This window comes from Triturus cristatus, chromosome 3_2 (assembly GCF_964204655.1).
Source record: "Triturus cristatus chromosome 3_2, aTriCri1.1, whole genome shotgun sequence".
Classification (NCBI taxonomy): Eukaryota; Metazoa; Chordata; class Amphibia; order Caudata; family Salamandridae; genus Triturus; species Triturus cristatus.
The window spans coordinates 908,874,626-908,899,577 of NC_140584.1; the positions used below are offsets into that span (position 1 = coordinate 908,874,626).

General features: G+C 44.3%; 1 protein-coding gene across 1 annotated transcript in view; it reads left to right on the plus strand.

The window, feature by feature from the left end:
* Positions 1-24,952, plus strand: part of VPS53 (VPS53 subunit of GARP complex) — an 898,950-nt gene that overhangs the window by 240,809 nt on the left and 633,189 nt on the right. The window contains exon 7 of the mRNA XM_085649360.1: positions 21,192-21,311. Coding sequence (XP_085505486.1) covers positions 21,192-21,311 — 120 coding nt within the window. The remainder of the gene's footprint in view (positions 1-21,191; positions 21,312-24,952) is intronic.

The following is a 24,952-nucleotide window of genomic DNA, read 5'->3' on the forward strand; positions in this document are numbered from 1 at the left end:
AGGGAATATCCCTTATGTCTGGTCTCGGTTTTGTACAGTACTCAAGCACATCCAAACAATCATGATCATCTTCCATCTTTATACCCACATTTTCAATATCCGGCAAGAGTGTCGCTGGATTCACATTCACACATCTCTCAAGAGTCACATTTGATGCTCCCAAAATCACTTTTTCGTACTTAGTCAATCGACTATGTGACATGTACTGAGTTCTGCTTCTTGTCAAAAGAATTGCCACATTATGAGGTACGAATACCCTTACAGGATATCCCATTATGATTCCCTCACTCTGTTCCAGGCTTCTGCATGTTGCAGCCACAGATTTCAGACAACCTGGTAAACCCACAGCTACAGGGTCAAGTGTTGATGAGAAGTACGCAATAGGCCTTCTCAATTGTCCATGTTTCTGGATTAACACTGAAAGTGCACATCCATTTCTCACTGCAGTACAGCTCAAATTCTTTCTCATAGTCAGGCATACCCAAAGCTGGAGCCTCACACATTCTACTTTTGAGCTCTTCAAATGCTGCCAATTGTTCTGCATCTAGATCCAATGGATCTGTCATTTCACTTTTTGTCAGTTTAATCAATGGCTTAGCTATCAGGGAAAAATTAATTATCCACTGACGACAATATCCCACCATACCCAGAAACATTCTCACTTCTCTCTGGGTCTTTGGAGCTTTCATTTCTCTGATTATTCTGATCCTATCAGTAGTCACTTTTCTCAGACCTTTTTCAATATTGTGTCCAAGATAATGAACCTCTTTCTTGCAAAATTGCAATTTGGCTGGAGATACCTTTAACCCTCCATCTGCCAGATGATTCAGTAAAGCTATGGTATCCACTTCACAAGCTTCACGTGTCTTTGATGCCACCAGTAGGTCATCAATGTACTGCACTAACACTGAGTTTTCAGGCATGATCAAACTTTCCAACGATTTCTTCAATAACTGATTGAATATCGAAGGACTTTCTGTATACCCCTGTGGGATTCGACACCATGCTAAGATACGCTGGCCAAACCTAAATGCAAAAATCGGCTGGCTGTCATGATGCAATGGAATTGAAAAGAACGCATGACACAAATCAATCACTGTATACCACTCAGCATCATGTGGAATTTGATACAGAATCACTGATGGATTTGGCACAATAGGACAACATGCCACCACAATTTGATTAACTTTTCTCAGATCTTGCACGATCCTAAATTTGCCATTGGGCTTTTTCAGTCGCATTATCGGTGAATTACACGGACTACTCAGCAGTTCTCTTAGAACTCCCTGCTGAATCATTTTCTCAATTATAGGAGTTATCCCTTCAATTATTTCTGGTGTCATTTTGTACTGAGGAATGTTAGGATATGTAATTCCCTCTTTCACTGCAATTTTCACTGGATCTACATTATTCATCAATCCCACATCCTCTCCTGTAAAATCCCAAACTGCTCTTTTCACAGTGTCTCTCAGCTCTTGAGGCAAATCCTCCGGATTTAACACAGCAAATGCACCAATTAACTCACTTTCTCTATTTTCTAGAGTCATTCGGTAGAAAACATCATCATCTGGTGTCTCAAAAGCTATTCCATCTGGTGTACAAAAAATTGTGCAATTCATCTTACACAATAAGTCCCTACCTAACAGGTTCACTGGACTCGTGTCACAGACAATAAATCTGTGCATGTCTGAAAATTTCCCTATCTGTACTCTTACTGGTTCAGTAAGACGTGTTCTGATTTGTGTATTAGCTACACCAACTACTTGGATTGCTTCATCCGAGAGAGGAAGATTTCTAACATCTGTTGACCTGACAGTTGATCTTGTCGCACCTGTGTCTACCAAAAAAGTAACACTCTCCTCATTTATTTTCCCATCCACAAATGGTCCTGCCTGGTCTATTTCTAGAGTTGCACCACGTATGCACTCTTCCTCCTCTCCTCGGCACCGTCAATAATCACCCTCAGACTCACTCCCTTCACTCTTTAACAAGTACTGCTGTACTTTGTTAGAACGTCTTGGTTTGTTTACCTGCTCATCATTGTAGAATCCTGAATCCTGATTATACTTTTGTACCCCTCTATTCTGCGGCAAGGGCGGTTTTGGCTCTTGACTCTGCTGCCTCACAACTTTCTGTTGTTGCTGTTGATTATTCCCTTCGTTCTGGTTCTGCACCTGTTGATTTAAAGATTTACTCTCATTACTCACTAATGGTGGATTAGGACATTCAGATCTCCAATGTCCCAGCTGGCCACAGTTGTGACAAGGGAACTTTTTCTTTGCTTCCTCAAGACTTCCTTTCCCTTTTCCTGCATATCTGGGTCTATTTCCTGCATTATTTCCTGGATTATTCGCCTGTTCCACTAACTGTGCTTCCTGTCTTTCTGCAACTTTCACTTGTGCCCACATTGCTTTCTCTTTCAGCTTTCTTTGTTTTGCTTCAATTTCATCACTGAAGTATTTTGCATGTCTCAGAATCTCATCTACTTTCTTACTCTGCCAATCCACTGTGTGTTCACGAATTCTCTCACCAATTTCAGGTCTTAGGCCATATACAAATCTGTATACAAAGTGACTCAAATCTTTGTCACCCAGGTGTTCATCTCCACTGAATTGTTTAAAAGCCAGTATCAGCCTCTCGTAAAAAGCATGAACTGATTCTTTTGCTTCCTGTTGTGTTCGATCTATCTTAACCCAGTCTGTCTCTTTTGGAGGAACTTTACTCTTCAGGTATACCATCACCTGATCATATTTCCTCATCACTTCTGGATCTGGTGCCCCTGTTCTTGGATCTCTTGGATATTCCTCAGTAGGCCAACTCACAACTATTTTACACTCAGTCCACAAGTCTGCTGGAACAATTATATCAAACAGACTATTCAGGTCAACCCACAGCACTTTTGACAATTTCACAAACCTATCTACCTGCCTGTACCACTCGACGGGCTTTTCTCTCAATCGAGGGAAATCATTCGTAAATGATAAAATATCCTGTCTGGTCCATGGAACATGTACATATCCTCCTCCAGGTATTTCTCTCATAGGATAATTATCCACTGGTTTCTCTTTTTCTCTCACTGGAAATGCCGAATAAGTTGTTCTATCTACAGACTCCTCTCTTTTCTTATACCACCTATCCTTCCACTTTTCAACATCACCCCATCTTCGCAGTAATGCCACCATTTCTTTAATCTGTCCTGTTCTACCAGAAGCATTCAAATTTTCAATGTCCTTCTCTGTAAAATCCATCCTGTAAGTTCTCTGTAAAGCTTTTACTTTATCAATGTCAACTCCTTGCTCATTTGCTATTGCTCTTAGCCTGTCATGTGTATTCCTTGCTCTCCAGGTAACACTTTTGCACATAAACAACAGCTCACCATCATGATGACTCTTCAGTATTTCTATTGGAACTGTTCCTGTCACAAGCTCTTCTAATTCTATACGTAACCTAGCCACATCAATAACTTGTGAATCCTTATCCTTTTTCTGAAGAACCTTCATCCAATCATTCAAGTCATCAACTGTTATTTCAGCAGTTTTTCTCACTGGAACCACTCTCTTCTGCGGTTCTAAAATTGGCATCCCTGAACAACCAGGTTCACTAGTATCCAATAGTTCACTACATGTGTCATGTCTTGTTTGTCTCAGGTCACTTCTTTCTGCTCTTTTATCTGAATCTCCTGAAGGACCAACTGAATTTGTCAAATTATTCCCAACATATGGAATCACTAGTCCATTCTCACCTGCTCTCTGTTTGTCAAACACAGGCATAACTGGACCTATTGTTACAGGCACCGTAACAGCTTCCAGATTCTTCGTTAACTCCCTAATTTTCTCAGTCAGTTCTGTTGTCGTTTTTGCTAATTTTCTGGCATTTTCCTCACTACTTCGATTCTCTCTCTCCCTGAAAGAACTATTACTTCTTGATTCAGGTGTCATTTTTTCTTTCTCAACAATACAGACTGTATCTCTTATCGGAGAAACAACTGGTGTACTCTCATCTGGTTCTGGTCTATATGGAGGTGGTCTCTTGTAAATCATGTCATTTAAGACCTCATCATCATATTCATTAACTCCAACTGCTCCTTCTTCAATTGTTCTCATAGGATATAATCCCTCTGACATATTAACATCTCGCCATCTTTTCATCCGATCATGATGTGTTTCACGATCATGTCTCCTCCCAAACATATTCCTGTAATACCCTCCAGACCTTTGCTTTTCTCGCTCATGAACTTCCTCTTCCCATTCCACTAAAGCCTCGAACTGTGTAGGTCTCGGCTTCGGGTCCAGACGTACCATCTTTTCCCGTAAATTTCTCAACACGGCCAAATTAAATGAACCATGTTCTGGAAATGCTAGAACACCATCTTCTTTAGTATACCTAACCCAATTCTGCAACCATATACAAGTATGTAATCCATATTTCGCAACCATGAAGGATGCAGGTGTTTTCGCTGGAGGTAGCAATTCACCCTCTCTCGTTTTAACCTCTTTATCCTTGGTAAACCACTTTTTAACTTTCCCAAAGAATGTTTTTTTCTTTTTCTCCTCTTGGTAATACATTTTAGCGCTTACCAAAACTCTCTACTCTCTCCGTATTATAAATATACAATACAAGCTTTTCAACCAATAGCAGCGCGACTCACACTAACGTACCAATCCTGGAGCGTCTACGTCACTAAACAGCTCTTCCAATCCCTGCGCGACTCACACTAACGCACCAATCCTAGCGCGAACCCTATTCTGACCCACTATCCAATCAGAGCGCGGACTTTCTGACGTCAACAGTCGCTGCAGTTTGTCTCTGTCTTGTCTCTCGTCTACCCCTCCTTTACAAAATCTCTCAGTAGACTTCGTGTGAAGATTTCTACAAAATCTATTAGTTACAACATAAAAACATCTCCATTGTCTGCTTCGCTAACCACAGAATAGTAAAAGAGAGTCTATTTTTCAAGAGTCAACAAACTTTCATACATCTCATAACTGTTTCATCTAGGACTTATCCAAAGAGTCTTACAATCAATAAATGTATATACATTCACGCACATTCATGCAAGAAAAATATAGTACATGCACACAGAATCCTGTTCTCGGGAAACAGTGCACAATCTGTCCCACTACAGAATTATAACATACATTAACTAAGCAACTTCGCCCAGTTCCTCAAACAAGCTCAGAGAATACCTATTACTCCTCCCGCGATAAGCTTTAACGGAAATCCTTATGGATCCCTGGGACTTAAGACCAGAGTTTCAAAGATAACCTTCACTACGATACACACTCTTTACATACCAGAAATATCTAATAGTATCATACGACGATGTCACTGATTCCGAACCCAGACAATGTGAACGCGCAACTTCAATTGTCACACGTTATTCCTTACAATCCCGTCTTTCCCGAGAGCAGCATATACTTCCCTCTGCCCTACTACGGAACTGCTACAACAGCTTCCAAGTTCCAGAAGCACTACATATAACTCAACATGACGACTTCAACATATAATATTAGTACATATACCAATATTGACAAAATAAAATCAATAATCAATAAGCCAATGTACAAGCAATCTTATCAGATCAAGACAACCATCTAAAACCATCCTCTGCTACCAGGAAATTGATAGAGATCAGGGTATCTAAAATATGCCCACTACCACGGATAGAGTAATCACACAGTTACACGCACATACATTCATCATACGCTAGGGCCCATTTCACTAACATACGCTCAAATACTCTACCAGCAATAAACCTGTGGAAAGAAACACCTAAACACCCTGCATCAATATCAGGTCGATCAGATCTGGTTTAGTGACTGTCCTAATCAATAACATAATCTACACAACATATACAATAATGATCAAAAATATAAACCCAATAATTGACAAGAAAGAAAATTCAACACCATGTTTAAAATTATATTGCTTTATCTAAAATTAGTCAAAGTAAAATCAATCAGAATAAATCATTTCTCATAGTTACCTATTCTAACTAAGTGTCAGAACGGGTCAGGACAAGTCTCTCGGTAAAGTCTCTCAAGACGAAGTCCTCAGCATCAATCCTCAGCAACGCAGCTTCACGCAGCAAAGGTAAAATGGCAAGTGGCAAAAGGGTGGCAAGAGAGTGGGGAGATCCCTCCCTAAACTAACAGTTTTTATAGTGAAAAATACAATGGAAACTCACATTAAGTTTGCAGAATACACTGAATCACTGAGCAGAGCGAGAAGGAAAGGATGCAACATTGCAACATTTGTGAACCTCCGCTCAGGAAAAATACACATAGCGAAAACTACGGAACAGGAACCAAGAAAATAAAACATGTATCACATTTTATCCGGCTTCTCCTCGGCCATCGAGCCACAGTTCAGAGTTTCCCTCTAAGGCTCCTTTGTCTTTCGAGATTGCCAAGGACACTTTTACTTTTCTTGGAGAATTCCCAAAAACTTCTGCTGTCCTCATGGAAAGTTTCATAGAAGGACCATGGTCAGTCAACTTCAAGACCATTTCCAGCAGGGGTCTCCCTCGACACGTCTTTCACATATTCACTCGAGGCCAGGCTCTCAAAATCAGCCATCATGGATTAGGCCTCCATAGGCCACAATAGACCATCTCAATTAAAAGAAATAAAAACAACGTTACTACAGCATAATGATTAAACAGTGTTAACCCCACTAATACCCTTATGTGTATGCATTTATCTAGCTTTTGCGACATAAAAAAGCATTAATTCAGACAGCGTTTTGTGCTTAAAATAAACAGCACACAGCAACGTTTAAACATGAAAACTTGCACGTTATTTTTAGGAAACAAAAACAGCACACACATGCTAACCCTTGTGTAGCTTTCTCTTATGTTAAGACAAACGAATTGATTAATGAAAACACACTTGCACAAGACAAATAATTAATTTGTTATTTATTAATATCTAATAAAACGCATAGCCATACTAGAGCTTCAAAAGCCCCTGAATTTTCTAAATGAAAACTCTGCTCCAGCAGTAGCATGTAGCATGAATAATGTCTGATGGACCCCTTGAGTGCAGGTAAAGTTTTCGTGATCTGCCAATGTTACGCCTATAAACAGTAAACCTATCATCGTCACTCCTCCTTGCAGCCATTGGGAAACCTTGCGTCGAGTCCAGTCGCAGTGGGAATCCCGAGAAGGGGGATGTTAGGAGAATAAGGGGAATTTCGTTTAGTATATTGTAACGTCCGTCTCCAATACAATAGAGCTGTTTTAAGCAAAAGGGGAGTAGTGACAGGTAGTCTAGCAGTCGGTAACAGTAATGTATGGAGCGTTCCCTGATTAATGATTTGTGGTGTATAGCCTATCTCATGTGTGGGCCACGTCCTGCTAGCCAATATGACCGCCATTGTAATTGACTAGCCATACAATGTGCACGAATGTCAGCAGCACAAAGTCCACCCTCTTCGGGTCTTAATTGTAATTTTATTAGGCTCCCCCTCTTGCGTCCTTTTCCCCAGATAAGTTCCGATAGTAGGGTGTCTAGTGTTCGAAAAATGTTGGCTGGGATCAATATTGACAAATAAGTGGAAAAAATATAAAAGTCTCGGGAGCATCACCATCTCAGAGAGGGCTGTTCTGTCCATCACTGAGGGAGGTAATGAGACCCAAAACGAGATTTGTGCTCGTAAAGATCTGATGGTTTTCAACAGGTTTCCTTCTAACAGGTCTTGCGGGGATCGATATATTTGTATACCTAAATATTTAAAAGTTTGTGCGAGGGTTGATAAAGTAAGTTCTGTAGTAGGGGATCTCTGTTATAGTCATAATCTATGAATAATCCCCGCCCATGTGCGGGGACCCCGGAGCAATCAAAAATATCTCTTAAGCTGTCCCGCATTTGCAAACCTGCAAAGACACTTAAGAGACAGACAAAATAATACAGCCTAATCACAACAAGGCTGCACTGGCCAGCACTTCCTCTGAAGTGAACACAAAAGCCAAAATAAAGTTGAAATGTCATTTTTATTCACATCTGACATGTTCCTTTATTATCACACACTCCCTTCACCAAAATCCCTTTAAACAATAGAGAGGAAGGGGTGGACAGACAAGCCCTATAGGCTGTCATTATGTGTCTGCTAAAGGGATACCGTGCCTTTAAGAAACTCTCCAGAGACCCCCGGTATCCCAGGATGCACAGCCAACACAAGTTACTTTCAGTTCTTTTTTCCGGCTCCTGCTAGCAGGACCCTGGAGCTTGAGCTCTACCCTTTTGGGTGGTTTACTTGATTAAAATTGGATTTTTTGGATAAATAGTGTTTTCATTCGACGTCTAGAGCCTTTGTCTACTACTGCCTGCAATCTGGAGCAGGTTTGGCCCACTCTTAGCATGGCTTTGTTCGATAACTGCCCTGAGTGTGGGAGGAAAAAGGCCAAGACGGACCCACATGATGTGTGTATCCTCTGCTTGTCGCCCTCACATGTCCCAGCTACATGTGCCATCTGTAAAACCTTTTCAAAGAGGACCCTGAGGGACAGGGAGAAGATTCGCCTTCAGGGACAGGAGCAGCAGAGGACCGGTGGGACTTCGGGGCATGGAGGATCTCATTCTCCCTCCTCCGCCCATGCTTCAGCCCCTGGAGGGACCTCCGGGCAGAGCAGGGAGCAGAAACGGCACCTACCGGCTGGTAGGTCGCGTTCGACGTCGAAGGCGACGACGGCGAGAGAGAAGGCACCGGTATGTTCGCCGTCGATCCAGGGCTCTGGGTCGCGGCAGCCTCGGCGTTCGACGTCGAGGGAGGGGCCGGCGAGACCCGGGACCGGGTCGCCGTCGCAGGTGTCACGGTCGACGTCGACAACCCATCGACGTCGTACCGAGCCCCGTGGAGGACTTCACTCGCCACCTTCGCCGTCGACCCACGGCTCGACGCTGACGGAGTCGACGCCGAGATCCCGGCGCCCGCCGTCCAGGCGGAGACGATCGCCGTCGAGGCACAGGTCGCCGTCGAGGCACAGGTCGCCGTCGAGGCACAGGTCGCCGTCGAGGCACAGGTCGCCGTCGAGGCACAGGACGTCGACGTCGAGACACCAGCGTTCGACGTCGAAGCACCAGAAGTCAACGTCGAGGCAGAAGTCGACACCGCGGCGACGGAGGTCGAGGCGTGGTTCGACGTCGGAGGCATGGTTCGACGTCGAGGAGGCATGGTTCGACGTCGAGAGGACGCTCGACTGCGAGATGGCGTTCGACGTCGAGGGCTAAGAGACGCCGGACGAGGTCGACGTACAGTTCGACGTCACGGACATCGAGGAACACGTCCTCAGTGATTACGATCTCCAGTCGGGGATCGGGGAGACACGGACGTTCCCCGTCGGTGGCCTCCACGCGGGACAGGCCCGCCAAGAAGAGGAGAGTGGCCGCGAGCCCGGACAGTTCTGGTGGGGGCTCGCCGGCTCGGAGTGATGGGGCTTCGGAACATCTGTCCCCGCTGCGTACCCAGCAGCCGCCTCTGCCTCCTGTGCCCGATCTTCCACCGGCTCCTCCACCGGTGCCTGACCTTCCTCCTCCTCCTCCTCCTCCTCCTCCTCTCCCTCCGCCCCCTCCTCCGCTGCCTCTGCCCGTGCCTCAGCTGCCTACATCTCCACCGCAGCCACCGCCTCCGCCCCCGAGGGTTCCTCACAGGCAGAGATCTCGCTCTCGCCCTCGCAGGCGATCACGGAGTAGGCGCAGATCGTCCACTCGCTCTGGACATGGACGACGGAGGTATCGGTCTCGTTCCAGAGGCTCGAGGGGCACGAACTCTTCTGGGACTGGACGGTTTTCGCCCTCGCTGTCGGAGACGCCTCCTACCCGCGTCTCGCCGGTGGATGACATTGCCACGTTCCAGGAGGTGCTGATGAGAGGGGCGGCGAAGTTGGGGATATCAGTCACTACCCCTATTCCCACTACGTCTGTGATCTTTGAAACTTTGCATAAGGCTCATCTGTCGCGCCCCCTCCTCCCGTTGGTTCCGGGGTTGGAGGAACCTGCAATGGAGGTGTTCTTGACGCCGGCCGTGGTGAAACCGGCGCCCTCGAGACTGCTAAAAAAGTACAGGGCTCCTGACTCGGACCCGGCGTTCCTCAGAGTGGATCCTCCACCGGATTCTGTTATCGTGGCGGCGGCTCGTAAACAACACTCTACGACGCCTTCATCCACGGCTCCTCCGGATAAGGAGAGTCGCAAAATGGACTCCTTGGGGAGGAGGATGTGCTCCACGTCGGCCACTACGATGAAGGCCGCTAGCGCCTCCGCTCTGTTGGGGCGCTATGACAGGTCTCTTTGGGACTCCCTGCAACAGTTCGCTGCCTCCCTGCCTAGAGACAAGAGGGAGGACTTTCAGGAGGTGCTGAACGAGGGCATGATGGTCTCTAATCAGATCATCAGTGCGGCGGGGGATGTGTCGCTGCTGGCGGCCCATGGGTACTGCCACGGCATACACATGAGGAGGCATTCCTGGCTGCGGCTGACCCCGCTCAAGCCTGAAGCACAGCAGAAGATCGCCAATTTACCATTCTCTGGCACGACGCTGTTCGGGTCGCATGCGGATGACGAGATGGCCCGCATGAAGGCTGAGGCGGAAACCCTGAAGGCGGTGGGGCTGGAGAGGCCCAAGGAGCAGAGGAGGTCCTTCCGATCCTCGGGCAGGCGCTACGCCAAACAGAGAGGTCAAGGGCGTCAGTCGGGCCACCAACAACAGCCCCAGCAACAGCAGCAGTTCCCGAGGCAGTCCTTTCAGAAGCGCCAGAGGGGCAGAGGACAGCATCAGTCCTCGTCGGGGAACAAAGGCCCGGCCGGGTCGAAGCCCTGAAAAGTTACTTCCCCCTCATCCGTTACCCGCTCCGGTGGGGGGGAAGTATTCAACACTACCTGGCAGAGTGGAGGACAATAACGCAGGACAAGTGGGTGCTGAATATTGTTTGCAATGGGTACTGTCTTCGTTTCACCAGCCCGCCTCCACAGATTCCACCAGTGCGCTCCTCCTACATGGTAAGGGAGCTCCAGCGGGAGGCAGACGTTCTGTTAAAAAAGAGGGCGATAGAAGCGGTTCCTTTGCAGCAAAAAGGAAGAGGTCTCTACTCACGGTTCTTTCTCGTAAGAAAAAAGGACAAGAACGAGTTCAGGCCTATTCTAGATCTGCGTCAAGCCAACAAGTGGATCCGCAGAGAAAAGTTCCGTATGTTGTCACTGCATCAGATTTACCCTCAGTTGCATCGAGGAGACTGGCTGTGCGCCATAGATCTGCAGGACGCTTACTTTCATGTGCCGATCGCACCAAAGCATCGCAAGTTCCTGAGGTTTCTGGTAGGCAACAACCATCACCAGTATTCAGTACTCCCGTTTGGCCTGAAGTCTGCACCACGGACGTTCTCCAAGTGCATGGCGGTGGTCGCGGCACACCTGCGGAAGACCAAGGTGTTTGTGTATCCTTACCTGGACGATTGGTTGATCAAAGCGTCCACTTACCAGGAAGCCCAGTGCCATTTCAACAGGACAGCTGCCTTGCTGCATCGCCTGGGCCTGCACATCAACATGTCGAAGTCCGTGCCGATCCCTGTGCAGTGTCTCCAGTACTTGGGGGCCTCAGTCAATACCTTGACCGCAAGCGTGTGTCCTTCGGAGGAGAGACGCTTATCGATCCGTGGGAAGGCGCGGCATCTCATCTCAGCCCGCTCTCCTACGGTGAGGACGGTGTCTTCCTTACTGGGGTCGATGGCTTCTTGCATCTTTCTCACCCCCAATGCACGTCTGCATATGAGGCCCCTACAGGAATGTCTGGAGGATCAATGGGACCAGAGGCGGGGGCGTTGGGAGGACAAGATCCAGCTGTCTCAACACGCTCGGCAGTCTCTGAAATGGTGGTGTGCCCCAGAGAATGTCTGCAAGGGGACTCCTTTTCACAAGGATATTCCGGTCCAGACCATAGTGACCGATGCGTCTCTCCAGGGCTGGGGAGCGCATTCGGGCCCTCTTCAGATTCAGGGGATATGGTCGCAGATGGAGACGACTTACCATATCAACTTTTTGGAACTCAGAGCGGTACACTTGGCCTTGAAGGCGTTCCATCCCTCCTTCAGGACGAACTCCCTGCTGGTTCAGACGGACAATACTACGACCATGTATTACCTCAACAAGCAGGGGGGCTCACGTTCACGCACCCTGTCTCGGGAGGCACAGGCGATCTGGAACTGGCTGGTGGCCAGGAACCGGACGATCACGGCGACCCATCTGCCGGGGGTGCAGAATGCCCAAGCAGACGCGCTCAGCAGGCTCGTTCAAGAGAACCAAGAGTGGGTGCTAAACGACGACGTGCTAAGAGACGTCTTCGCAGAGTGGGGCACTCCGGATATAGATCTGTTCGCTACGGCAGAAAACAGCAAATGCCGCGACTTCGCGTCCAGGTACTACCAACCAGGGACGCTGGGGAATGCCCTATGGATCAGCTGGTCCAACAGCTTTCTTTACGCCTTTCCACCCATTCCCCTGATCCCGGCGGTGCTGATCAAGCTGTCGCAATCCAGAGCCAGAATGATCCTGATTGCTCCGGAGTGGCCGAGGCAATGGTGGTTCACCGACCTTCTTCACCGGTCTGTTCTGCCACACAGGCGCCTGCCGTGTCGGCCGGACCTTCTCACGAAGTTCGGAGGACAGATGGTTCACCCCAATCTCTCGTCCTTGAGTTTGGCAGCATGGCTCCTGAGCTAGTACAGTATGGACACTTGAACCTACCTCAGGACTGTATGGAGATCTTGAAAGAGGCGAAGAGACCGTCTAAGAGGACTTCTTACGCATATAAGTGGAAGAGATTCTGCTTATGGTGCAAGGCAAAGGACTTTGACCCTACATCCTGTAAAGAAGATGTTATTTTGCCTTATCTGCTGCAGTTAGCTCAATCTGGGCTTAATTTTCAGTCTATTAAGGTTCATCTCGCAGCTCTGACTGCGTATAGGAAGGGCCCTTCTCAAACCTCATTTTTTCGAATCCCTGTGATTAAGGATTTTTTGGAGGGTTTGCGTAAGGTGTTTCCCCCTGTTAGAAGACCTTCTCCACCATGGGAATTGAATGTGGTGTTATCTAGATTGATGAGGGAGCCTTTTAAGCCTATCCATAAGGCTTCGTTGCAGCATTTGTCTTGGAAGGCTGCCTTCCTTGTGGCCATTACATCGGCCAGGAGGGTGAGTGAGATTCAGGCTCTGTGTTGTCAAGAGCCGTATACTGTTTTCCATGCTTCTAAAGTAGTGATGAGTACCCATCCAAAATTTTTGCCTAAGGTGATATCAGATTTCCATGTAAATCAGATGATAACTTTGCCTACGTTTTTTCAGCATCCTTCCTCTCCGGCGGAGAGGTCTCTGCATTCACTTGATGTACGTAGGGTGTTGAAATTCTACCTGGATAAGACAAAAGATATCCGCAGGTCGGATCAACTGTTTGTTAATTATGGTTCGGTAAGAACTGGTTTAGCTACCTCAAAGCAGTCCATTTCCAGATGGATTGTTTCCTGTATTCAGCTTTGTTACCAAAAAGCTAATAAAACATTGGGGGGTAAGCCTACGGCACATTCGACTAGAGGCAAGGCTGCTACTACCGCTTTGCTCAGGAATGTTCCCATTGCGGACATTTGTAAGGCTGCCACCTGGAAGTCAGTCCATACGTTTACAAAGCATTACTGCCTGGATTCTGATGCTAGGGCAGATGCGCAGGTTGGACAGGCTTCGCTGAGGAATTTGTTTGCACAGTGATTTGTTGGTGTTTGGTTCTTACTCCACCGCTGTTTGTTGGTTGGGATGGGCTTGCCATTCTATTCATAGATTATGACTATACACAGAGATCCCCTACTACAGAAGAGTAGTTTCTTACCTGTAACTCCAGTTCTGTAGTAGGGGTATCTCTGTTATAGTCATAAGCGACCCTCCCTCCTCCCCGGTGGAGTAACCTGACAGTATCAGGCCTGTTGTTATACACCTTCAAAAAGAACTGAAAGTAACTTGTGTTGGCTGTGCATCCTGGGATACCGGGGGTCTCTGGAGAGTTTCTTAAAGGCACGGTATCCCTTTAGCAGACACATAATGACAGCCTATAGGGCTTGTCTGTCCACCCCTTCCTCTCTATTGTTTAAAGGGATTTTGGTGAAGGGTGTGTGTGATAATAAAGGAACATGTCAGATGTGAATAAAAATGACATTTCAACTTTATTTTGGCTTTTGTGTTCACTTCAGAGGAAGTGCTGGCCAGTGCAGCCTTGTTGTGATTAGGCTGTATTATTTTGTCTGTCTCTTAAGTGTCTTTGAAGGTTTGCAAATGCGGGACAGCTTAAGAGATATTTTTGATTGCTCCGGGGTCCCCGCACATGGGCGGGGATTATTCATAGATTATGACTATAACAGAGATACCCCTACTACAGAACTGGAGTTACAGGTAAGAAACTACTCCATCTCCAAATTTGATAGGGTCTGGGTTGTCTTTGTATTGCATGAAACATGCATATGATTTGTTAGCATTGATTGCCAGTCTCGAAACTCTCTCAAACTGTTTAAATATGTGCGGGATAGGTTCTATGTCTTTGGTCAGGACACTCATATAGAGTATAAGGTCATCGGCACATGCCGACAACACATGTGTTGAATGGCCCAGTTGGATCCCTATGTCTGCAGCCTCCCTGCAGAACTTAATGAGTAGAGGTTCTAGTGATAAAACAAAAAGCAGTGGCGATAAGGGACACCCCTGCTGTGTTCCTCTTGCTACTGGGTAAGGATGAGATATATGGGAGCCAGTACGGACTCGAGCAGTAGGCGTAGTGTATAATAATTCGACCCAATTTAGGTATCCTCTCGGAATACCAAACGTTTTCATGGTTGCTAGCATATATGTCCACTTTAGCGTATCAAACGCTTGTTGGAGGTCGAGGGAAATACATCCAGCTTTACAGGAGATGTCGGATGTGGTCTCCATTTTATAATGTAATCATCTAATGTTTAGGGAGGTGTTACGGCCGGGAACAAATCCACTTTGGTCGATGTGAATTAGTTTCTGGAGATAGGAAAGGAGAAGGCGGGCTAGTATTTTGCTGAGTATTTTATACTCTGTAGGTAATAATAAAAGCGGACGTTACCCTGAAATATCTCGTGGGTCTCTGTTCGGCCTGGGAAGGGAAGTGACCAGCGCTTGCGTAGTGGTCAATGGAAGGGTGCGTGCCTCATGAGCTGTCTTATATAAGTTTTCCAGGCGTGGGGCCAGTTCATCAGCATAGACCGAATAGAACTCTGACGGTAGACAGTCCAGTCCCGGGGTCTTGTTGTTTAAGAGCTCTTTAATGGCCTCTTTTATCTCCGCTCGTGTTATAGTATTTTTTTTAATTCTTTTTGGACGCCCTTTGTCAGTTTGGGACAGGTTAAAGTACCCAAAAAAGCCTCTATAAGTTCCGGTGAGTCGGCGACAGGGGCTCTATACAGTGTTTCGTAGTAAGCACTGAAAGCAAGGTTTATTTCTGCCTGGGTGCGTACAGTAGTACTGTCTAAAAGCATAATTTCTGGTATTGGGACGGGGGTTACGTATTAGGCGTGCTAACAGGGTGCCTGATTTATGCGCCTCTGCATGTCTATTCTGGGTGTATGCGCTGTAGTCTACCAGCCAAAGTTGTTTGAGGAGTTCAGCATGTTTTATTCTTGCCTCTTGTAAATGCTCATGTTTAGTGGGGTCGGTATTCGTATCTCGTTCTAGGTCATTTAAGGAGCCTTCGACTATGGTAAGGTTTTTATGTGTTTCCTGTTCCAATCCTGGACATCTGTCAAGCAGCTACATGGGTATCACTACACACGTTTGCCGAACACTCCTGCCTCGAGAGTCAGGTCCATGAACTGTTCGCCCTTCAGAATTTTTGCAAGTCTAAGCTAAGGTGGGATTTTAAATCAGCTGGGCCTGCCTTAGTGTGGGCCACTCATTTAGTTACCCCCTCAAATTCTTGCTTGGATAGTTATGCACCTTTCTTTCCTACTTGTCTTTAAGAAGATATTAGAATTTCCCCATTTGGGTACTCTGCTGAGGGGGCTGTCTGAGATATCCAGGAAGATAATGATGTATTGACCTCAGTAACTAAATTCTGCCAATTGGCAGCTGAGGCTACATGGGCGCAGAAGAGCCCAAGTTATTTGATCTAGTCAAAGATTAAAGGAAAACATCAAGAATCAGTTAGTCTACAGTCCTCCTCCTAATTCATTTTCTGTACCAGTAGATATAGCTATGTCAAGATAGCATTGTGAAAGTGAAAGAAAGACGTTTTGAGTGTGGTTGTTTTGGTTCCTCCAGAAGCTGTTTCCATTGCAAATCAAAAAATAATCTGGACACTTCATCCCAAGAGGAAATAGGGGTAGTTATTTTTCTTTGACAGAGGGTGAAAAGGAATACTCGTAAAACACACACATGTAAACAGGGCACTGCACAACATAGGACCTGCATATCTCAACACCTCCACCAACCCATTAGACACCTGCACTCAGCCTCACTCTTACCCGCATACACATCCTGGATCCGTAAAAGCAGATCAGGAGTCCTAGCCTTCTCCCACATTGATCCAAAAACATGGAATGCTCTCCTTCTAAATGTTAGGGTCTCATCCTCGCTTCTTGAAATCCACAAGAAGCTGAAGACCTGGCTCTTTAACTAACTACCTGCTGACAACGAACTCACTACTCCCACAGACCCACACCTGCACACCTACTCTAGTGCTTGGATACCCTATCTGGTGATAAGTTGCTCTCTACAAGTCCTGCTAACATAACCAGGCTGATATGGTATGTCTCTATTGTGGTGGCTCCGGATCCAGGCCTGCCTAATACTTCCTCCAAAAGATTAAGGAAACACCTGATCTTTGAGAACGATAAAAGAATGGCTGTGGGACCCCTCCCTTATATTGGATTATCCATGAGTTGTTCAGAGTGTCAATAGATTCCCCACTACATTTTGATAGTGGAACATGTGGAATCTCTATTGATCATGATTAAGAAAATGTCTTTAAGGGAGCTCTGAAGATGCCTGAGGTAGTCCAAATTACTGATGGTACTCCATTGACTTAAGGGCCAGTCAAGAAGACTTTGTTGCCATTACAGGTCCTGCCCACATCATCGGTTTTAGGAAACCTCTTCTCGAACACATTGAAAACATTCCTGAGTTCCTCCCTCTCAACGAGGGGGTTGTAGCCCACATCGCAACTAGGTTGCGATGTGAGGAGGTTTCCCCTATGATGAAGCATGCCACCTCTTGATGGATGAGGGGAACCGTCCTGTAAAAGGGATTTCCCTTTTTCTTCCTTTTCTATACTCTCCACATAGACCCAGGTGGCTCTGCTGTGTTTTGTGCCCTTTCGGACACCATACAAAAGTGATTTCTTTTGATATAATAACCGTTTCCAATTATGATATGATTATTTGGAATGTATGGCTAATGAGGCACAATCTATACTTCAACCGAGCTAACAGAAATATATCACCACGATTTTGACATGACTGTTGATATGCTTCATGAAGATATTGGTCACCTGTTCAAGAAATAAAAGATTCCACAACTACTACAAATGTAAGCATGACCGATCTTTTGTCAGTCCCACCTTAGTAAGCCTAAGCCCTTAATGATTATCTAGAGCATGTGCCTTTATTGATGTCTAAGCTCCAAGATCATCCATTGGCTGGCAAGCCTGACAAATGTGAATCTGAGACATAAAAGATTGTATATCTTTGGTTTTGGTTAAATGCATTTTGTTTATGGATTGTACTTAAGAAGGTGTCAGCCATCCTTGAATGGCCTTCTCCTACCGATGTCAAAGAAGCTCAAAGTTTCATTGGGCTTGAAATTTATCGAGGGGAATTAACTGCTGACTTTGCTTTTGTTTTAAACAAGGAAGACACGAAAGAGGATTTTCATTGGGATTGCCATGCTGAAAGTGAGTTTAGTAAACTCAAAAGAATAATCACTCAAGCTAATACCATCCTGCAAACAATGTGACTCATAATGCCACCAGAGCGTCACCATTTGTTTTCATCCCAGTATGTTTCCCTCTTTCCTTTCATTGATCCTTTGGCTCCAACTGCTACTGAAACACAGACTACGAATTTCTGCTGGTCTACACCATTCCAAGGCTAGGGTGAAAAAAAGTGTTTCTTCTGCTCCTGGTTATAAAGTTTTCTTATCTTTGTTATCTTTCGGTCCATCTTTTACCAGTCATATTTTGGACCATTCTTCATCACTCATCAGGATTAATCCTCTAGTCTTTCGTCTGAAGTTGCCATGGACTTTGATTTATCATCCTGTTCTTTACGCCACCTTTGGAACTCTTTATTTACATTCAGAACCACCTCCTTTCATGGTGCACGGCCAACCTGAATATGAAGTTCAAGAAATGTTGTGATTCTTCAAAGTTCCGAGGTTGTTTCCAGTATTTGATAAATAGGAAAGGTTACCCATCCAGTAAACATTCTTGGGAATACACTTCTTCTGTCCAGGCCCTCTTGTTGGTTTATTTTTATCACAGACATCCTGATAACCTCAAGTCAAAATCCTTTATTTCTAAGGAATACATTCTTATATATAAATATTACATAGACTGCATTTAACATATGCAATTGAACATATAAAATCTATACAAAACAATTCCAATGAATCCACCGACACAACAAATAGTATAACATTTACGATTTCTTCATATTAAAACTCAACAGAGGGCATATGTAATGAAAAACATCAAAGGCAGTTTACTCAGCCTAAGTCTCCAAAGTATTATTGATTTGGACCTTCTGAAACTACCTAAGAACAGGACCCTGTGATTTCATCTGCAGATAATCTGCCCTTGTGTGAGGGAAGCTAAATTATATATCCCTCCTGAAAGAGTACAAACAATAGAACCAAACCTAATGCACAGTTTGTTCTGCACGCTTCATATTCGAAGCGTTGAAATCAAACTGGCCTCTTTGTTTGAAGATTGAACTATGTGCCAATTGGGGAACTTGTTCTCTGGTTCGCCCATAAGTGTTGGTCAAGGTACCCTTTTGTAACAAGCAGGGTGCCTCATTCCCATCCATTCAAAACTCGCCTGGAAACTGGTCTACTACTGAACTATCCTTCTGCATCCGGAAGCGATGCTCTTATATTTCTGGCATGTGGGTGAATGGGCACTTGCATTAGTACCACCTTGTGCGTCCTGAACTATGACTCGTCTCTGCCCTTTGAGATGTCATCGCCCCTACCTTAGCCCCACTCCGTCTTTTCTGTGGACCTCTGTTTATAATCTAACACTTATTACACCCACCCTATTAGCTGCATTATATACTATGACTCTGTCTACCAACAGTCGTTACTACCCAATACTGTTACCATTTGTGACTTTGTTCTATATTGTTGCCTGGTGAAATAAGTACATCTTTAAATTACATGTACAATTATTATTTTTTGTCTCTGTAAAGCGCATTAACATCCTCCTTCATTATATGAGTGGTGTAACTAGTGGGAGAAATGAACATTGGATGTGAACTTATTGGGTGAGTGCGGCAGGGCAAACACATCTACAGCACGAGTTACTGGCCAGCCACCTCCAGGCATAACATCAGGTCTGGGGAATTTCCTCTTTTGTTTTGTTCCTTCTTGGATTATTCAGAGGTAAAAAGCAGTTGAGGACTATTCCAAAGATAGCACTTAAGCTAAAGATGAGTTTTGTTCCCTGCCCTGTGCTGGGTCTTTCTTTGGACCGCGTTATAACACGCTGCCTGAAGGACCACAGGTCCTTCAGGCTCAGTGTATCTATCCGTGCATTCCTTTTTTTGCCATATAAAATAGAAACCTGATGCTGTAAAGAAACAAATGGGGTGATGGGCAGACATAGGGAAGGTAATAATACTTTCACTGTACTGAAGTGGAGTGGCACCCCTGGCTTTTCAGAGTCCAGTCCAAGCAGGGAGGTTTGCCACTTAACTAGGTAGGCTAGATCCAAGCCTTTTAATTATGCTGCTAAATATGCAAAATTTCCACATTTCAAGTTATGCAAAATTTAGAGAAATTTCTTAAAGAGTTTGCATTACAAAGTTTTGCATCGTTATTTGCACGCAGGGGAGTCTTGTTTGCGCGGAAAATGTCCCCTGCGCGTATTTCAAGACTTTAATGCAATGTGTTTACTTGCACAAAGAAAAACCCACAATTTACTCCAAAAGTGAAATGTTTATAGAATTCCATTAAATAATGTGCAATATTGAACACCCTAATGTCTGTGCCTCATTCAGGAGAGAGTCTTAGTTTTTCTGAGCTGATCTTCATGCAAGATTGAGTATATGTCCAAGAGAACTAACCAATATTAGCATCTAGGACATGAGGAGAATGCTTTGATGGGTGGGTTTGGGAATATCCTCACAGTAGGATGTGACTTTGTTAGCTTCACTATGTTTAAAACTGCAATTAACACCTTTAAAAAACAGTTTCTAAGCACTCCACATAGCAGCACGTCTTCCATGCAGTACTAAAGCCGAGACCTGGAATGAATCTCACTAGGTAGTACAATGACCGTGGGTGCTGATTTTAAAAAGAAAATAATTTCTTCGGGATGTTTTAATTACAAGAATTAGTTTTTTATTCCACGTGAAACCTATATTCCTATAACCGGGATCTATCATGCCTAAACTACACCTTGATATATGCATACAAAATGCAGCCTTATGGCTGACTGCAAATATCCCTGGTACACGTTTGCAGAGTATTGTTTAGGTTAGATGCTTAAAGTCCTCATGTGCAAAGTCTTCATGTATGGAAGATTTGATGCAGTCATAAGTTTATGGTTGGTGGCAGGATTGTGGTCAAATCTGGGTGGGCAGCTCTGTAGAAGTAGATGAACACTATTTCGGGCAGTACTCCCATACCTCTCGCAGATAATTCCCCTTCCTAGAATTATACACGTAGGTGCTCTGATTGAAAGTAGGATTATGTGGGTAAGGGGAGACAACATCCGTTTAAGCAAATCTGTTTTTTGTTTACGTGTGCCTAATTTTTCACCTGTTGAAAAAAATCCATATGTAAATTCTATAAATTGATTTACTCAAAGAATTAGCTCGACGATTTTCTACCTCTCATGTATAAATTGGTAAAACATTGCCAATCCTGGGCTGAAAAGTAAAAGATGCTCTGATTTACCCTAATTTCTTTTCTTCCACAGAGCAATGACGAGGAGGCGGCAGTACGGAGAAGTGGCCAACCTCCTTCAAGGCGTGGTGAACGTGCTGGAACACTTTCAGAAGTACATGGGTATCCATCAAATCAGACAACTGTCTGAGAGGTAAATAAAGCTCCTGTCAATAGCACATAAGGTGCTGGAATTGACTGGTTTGGCATGAGGTTTCTACGCCTTTGACCTCTATGGCAACATTGCACATCTTAACCAGATCAGTGTAGTGGTTGCCTGGCACCTTGATGTGGCTCAAGAGATGACTGAATTCTACAACCCAGTGGGCTAAATTTACTGTCCCTCCCTTTATTGAATTTCAGAAAACCGAGTATGTTTGTGGAGGGGGAAGTGTCCCTCAAAGTGTGGAGCTATATCTGCGGACTAGACCTAAGGGGCATGCACCTGCTGGTAGTCCGCATAAGAAAGAATGCATGTCAGCTTACCGTGCTCTTAATGGCATCTATTTTCAGAGTTCTCAAATAACCACCTGTGCAACCTCGGTTTTCAAACTACAAATTTCAAAACAAAATGGATCTTCACTTGCAAACTTATTTAGACTCTGCAGCACAAGTGAGCTGGAAGCGTTTCTTGGTCTGCTGGGACGAAAATACATTTGTAATAATTGGGTTAATTTTTAACTTGATATAAACCAGCTCTTAGTTTTCCACTATCGCTGATGAATTTAAAAAAAAGTTGGGTTGTGGTCGGGGTCTGCTAGAGGGTGTGTGGTGACGGTCGAAGAGTGTTCGGAGGAGTCTTTCATCCCTTCCTTTCATTGTACTTACCCCTTGCACCAAGGACTAACTGTTCTTATGGAATTCTGTTATTTTGACAAATTTCTGAAGCACACTCATTTTCCGGGGGGGGGGGGGGGGAGGGGGTGCACACATGATCAGAAAATATAGTCATTCATAGGTAACGAGATCCAGTGACTGATGTGGACTGAACCATTACCCTCATGTGGAACACTGTCATGGATGCAAGCAGAGTGTATCTATAGATGTATGTATTATTTAATGATTTTATTCAAACCGATAAACTTTTCAAGCCTTGCAAAGAGATTCTAGCAAGAATGATTACTCTGCTAATCTTTTACCCACTGGGGTTTATCAAAGGCAGTGACCAACAGCAAAATCTTTCCTAGGAAAGTTAGCTGGTGAAATTCCATGTAACAAAATGCCTGACCGCAGGCTTTAACAATCCACCCATAAAACCCTATTGGCTGTAACATATATGTTACATAGTAAATAAATCAGGCTTTCTTCTTTTGTCATGGATTTCATAATAAACAGATCGGGCCAATGGCACCTGAAATACCTATTTCTAGTGAATCAATCATGCCTGCAACTGTTATCATTGGCTTTTTACCATAACCAAATCAGACCTACTTTAATGAGCTTAAGCTTTCCCACAGGGCAACCTTCAGTCATAAAATGACCAAACCATACAAAATTACAATTGGCAAAGCAAAACATTATCTTGCCGCGAGAGGATCTGATAAGGATTCCCACAGTGCAAATCTTATAAACCCACTGTTTGTCTGAAGGGGTAACCAACACCAAAACCTTTGCCCTTTGATGGTGATCACTGAGATTCCATGTAACGGAATACTGGTCTTGTAGGCTTTAATACTGAGTAACAACAATTCTCCATTAAATGCCTATTAACTTTAATATATGATTTTCACTATGAATACATCAGACGTCCTGCCTTTAGCATAAGAAATAATCTGGCCTATAACCTTTATAATTGGCTTGTCATCATAGCCAACCGTGTTGGGCATAAACTCCAAGGAAACCACCGAGTGTACCGTAACACAATTACAGTTATTAAAACAATATCACCGTAACACAATTACAGTCATTAAAACAATATCAAATCCCTCTTAATAGAGCCTAAATAGGATTACTGTTGTGCAAATCTTCTATCCCCATGGTTTGGTCGAGTAGATCACCAACTCCAAAACCTTTTGCCCTCTACGGTAATTGGTGAAATATCATGTAACAAAATACCTGCCTATAATATTTAGCACAATGTAATAACAATCCATACTTAAACGCCTAATGCCTTATATACATACTTTTACAATAAGTTTGCAAGGCATACTTCGTTTGTCACAGCTTTTCTTTATGTAGTCATAAAAGTACAAATGCATACAAAATTGCATTTGGCAGTGCTAGCTACATAGATCCTAACAAAGATTATTGAATTGTTTATCTTGTATCCCGTGGTTGGTTTGGGCGAATAACCAACACCAAACCCGCTACCTACTATGGTAATCTGTGGAATTCCATGCAACAGAATACCTGCCTACAGACTTTTGCACAGTGTAATAACAATCCTTCCTTCAAAGCCTGTTGCCTTTAACACATACCTTTCACAATAAGTAGGTCAGTCCTACTAGCATTGCTATAACATTTCATAATAAATAGATCAAACCTCTGAAATGTGGCATGACTTTTCCCAATGAACTGAAAAAGCCTTTACCCTTTACCATTTCCTTTACATCTTACCCAACACTCGCCTATTCAAGTGCTTATAAACTGGCAACCATCATGCATACAATTATAAAATTACAAATATGTAGAAAAATACATCAAAACACAATAAAATCCCGCTCAACAGAGTATAAAAGCATCCTCAGTGTTAACCCCCAGGGTTTGTATGAATGGGAAGCCAGTTCCGAAATCCTTGCATACTGCGGTAATCTGTGAGATTACATGTAACAAAATACTTATTGCTAGGCTTTAATATAGAGTTTGCTTTTCACAATAGTAAAGCCATGCCTACTGACTTTGGCATAACCTAGTGAACCGACAAAGCCTATAGACTTTACCATTGGCTTGACACCATAAACAACACAGGCCTATTAAAGGTGGTAAAAACCCATTGTTAAGGGCCTACCAGCTTTAGCAAATGCTTTTCACAAAAAATAAACTAAGCTTACTACTTTGTCATAACTTTTCATAATTAGCAGATCAGGCCTATGGCACTGGACATAACGTTTCCGAGTGCACCAATCAGGCCATGGCTTGTCACCTTAACTAACTCAAGCCTCCTGTTTTTTTTTTTCAACCCATCTTTACTGGCATTTTTGATAAACATATCCCATATCAATGTTGAGCACCAATGATATGCCTCTTACTTACACTATAGGGCTAATGCAAAGAACATTAATTATGCAGGGTGAACTTCTGGTGCATTACAAGAAACATGGACTTCAATTTAAAAGAGAGAAGATACAATCCTGCTTGAATAAAAGTTGGCTGAACACATTAATAAAAGCAAAGGTTTAAAGCCCTGAGCATTGCAACTATGAGCAAACCCTTTGAATGATCAAACTTAACAGTGTTCAGAAAGTGGGCAGGCTTACAATGATAAGAATAGTACACCCTCACTGTGGTGGAACTCACCTCTATCTGGAGGATGATTGGAATAAGTCTCAGCCTAATCAGAAATTATGTTACGATGCAAAGGGGAAGGAGGATGGGAGACTAAGCTGATAGCAGTGTAATTTGGGATTAGGGCTGAGTTGTCAGGGAGAACACGTTCACATCCAATAGCTGTATTATTGTCAACGTCTCCACTAGTGCCCAATATATGGGGACCTTAGAGGTCTCAGGAATAGTACAGTGAGGTTTCTACAGAGGTAATGTGCCTTCTTTGTGTACCTCCTTCATACTCCTCAACATTTTATCACAGTCACTGGCAATCAGGAACTTCTGCAGGCTTCTGTTCTCCTCCCTATGCAA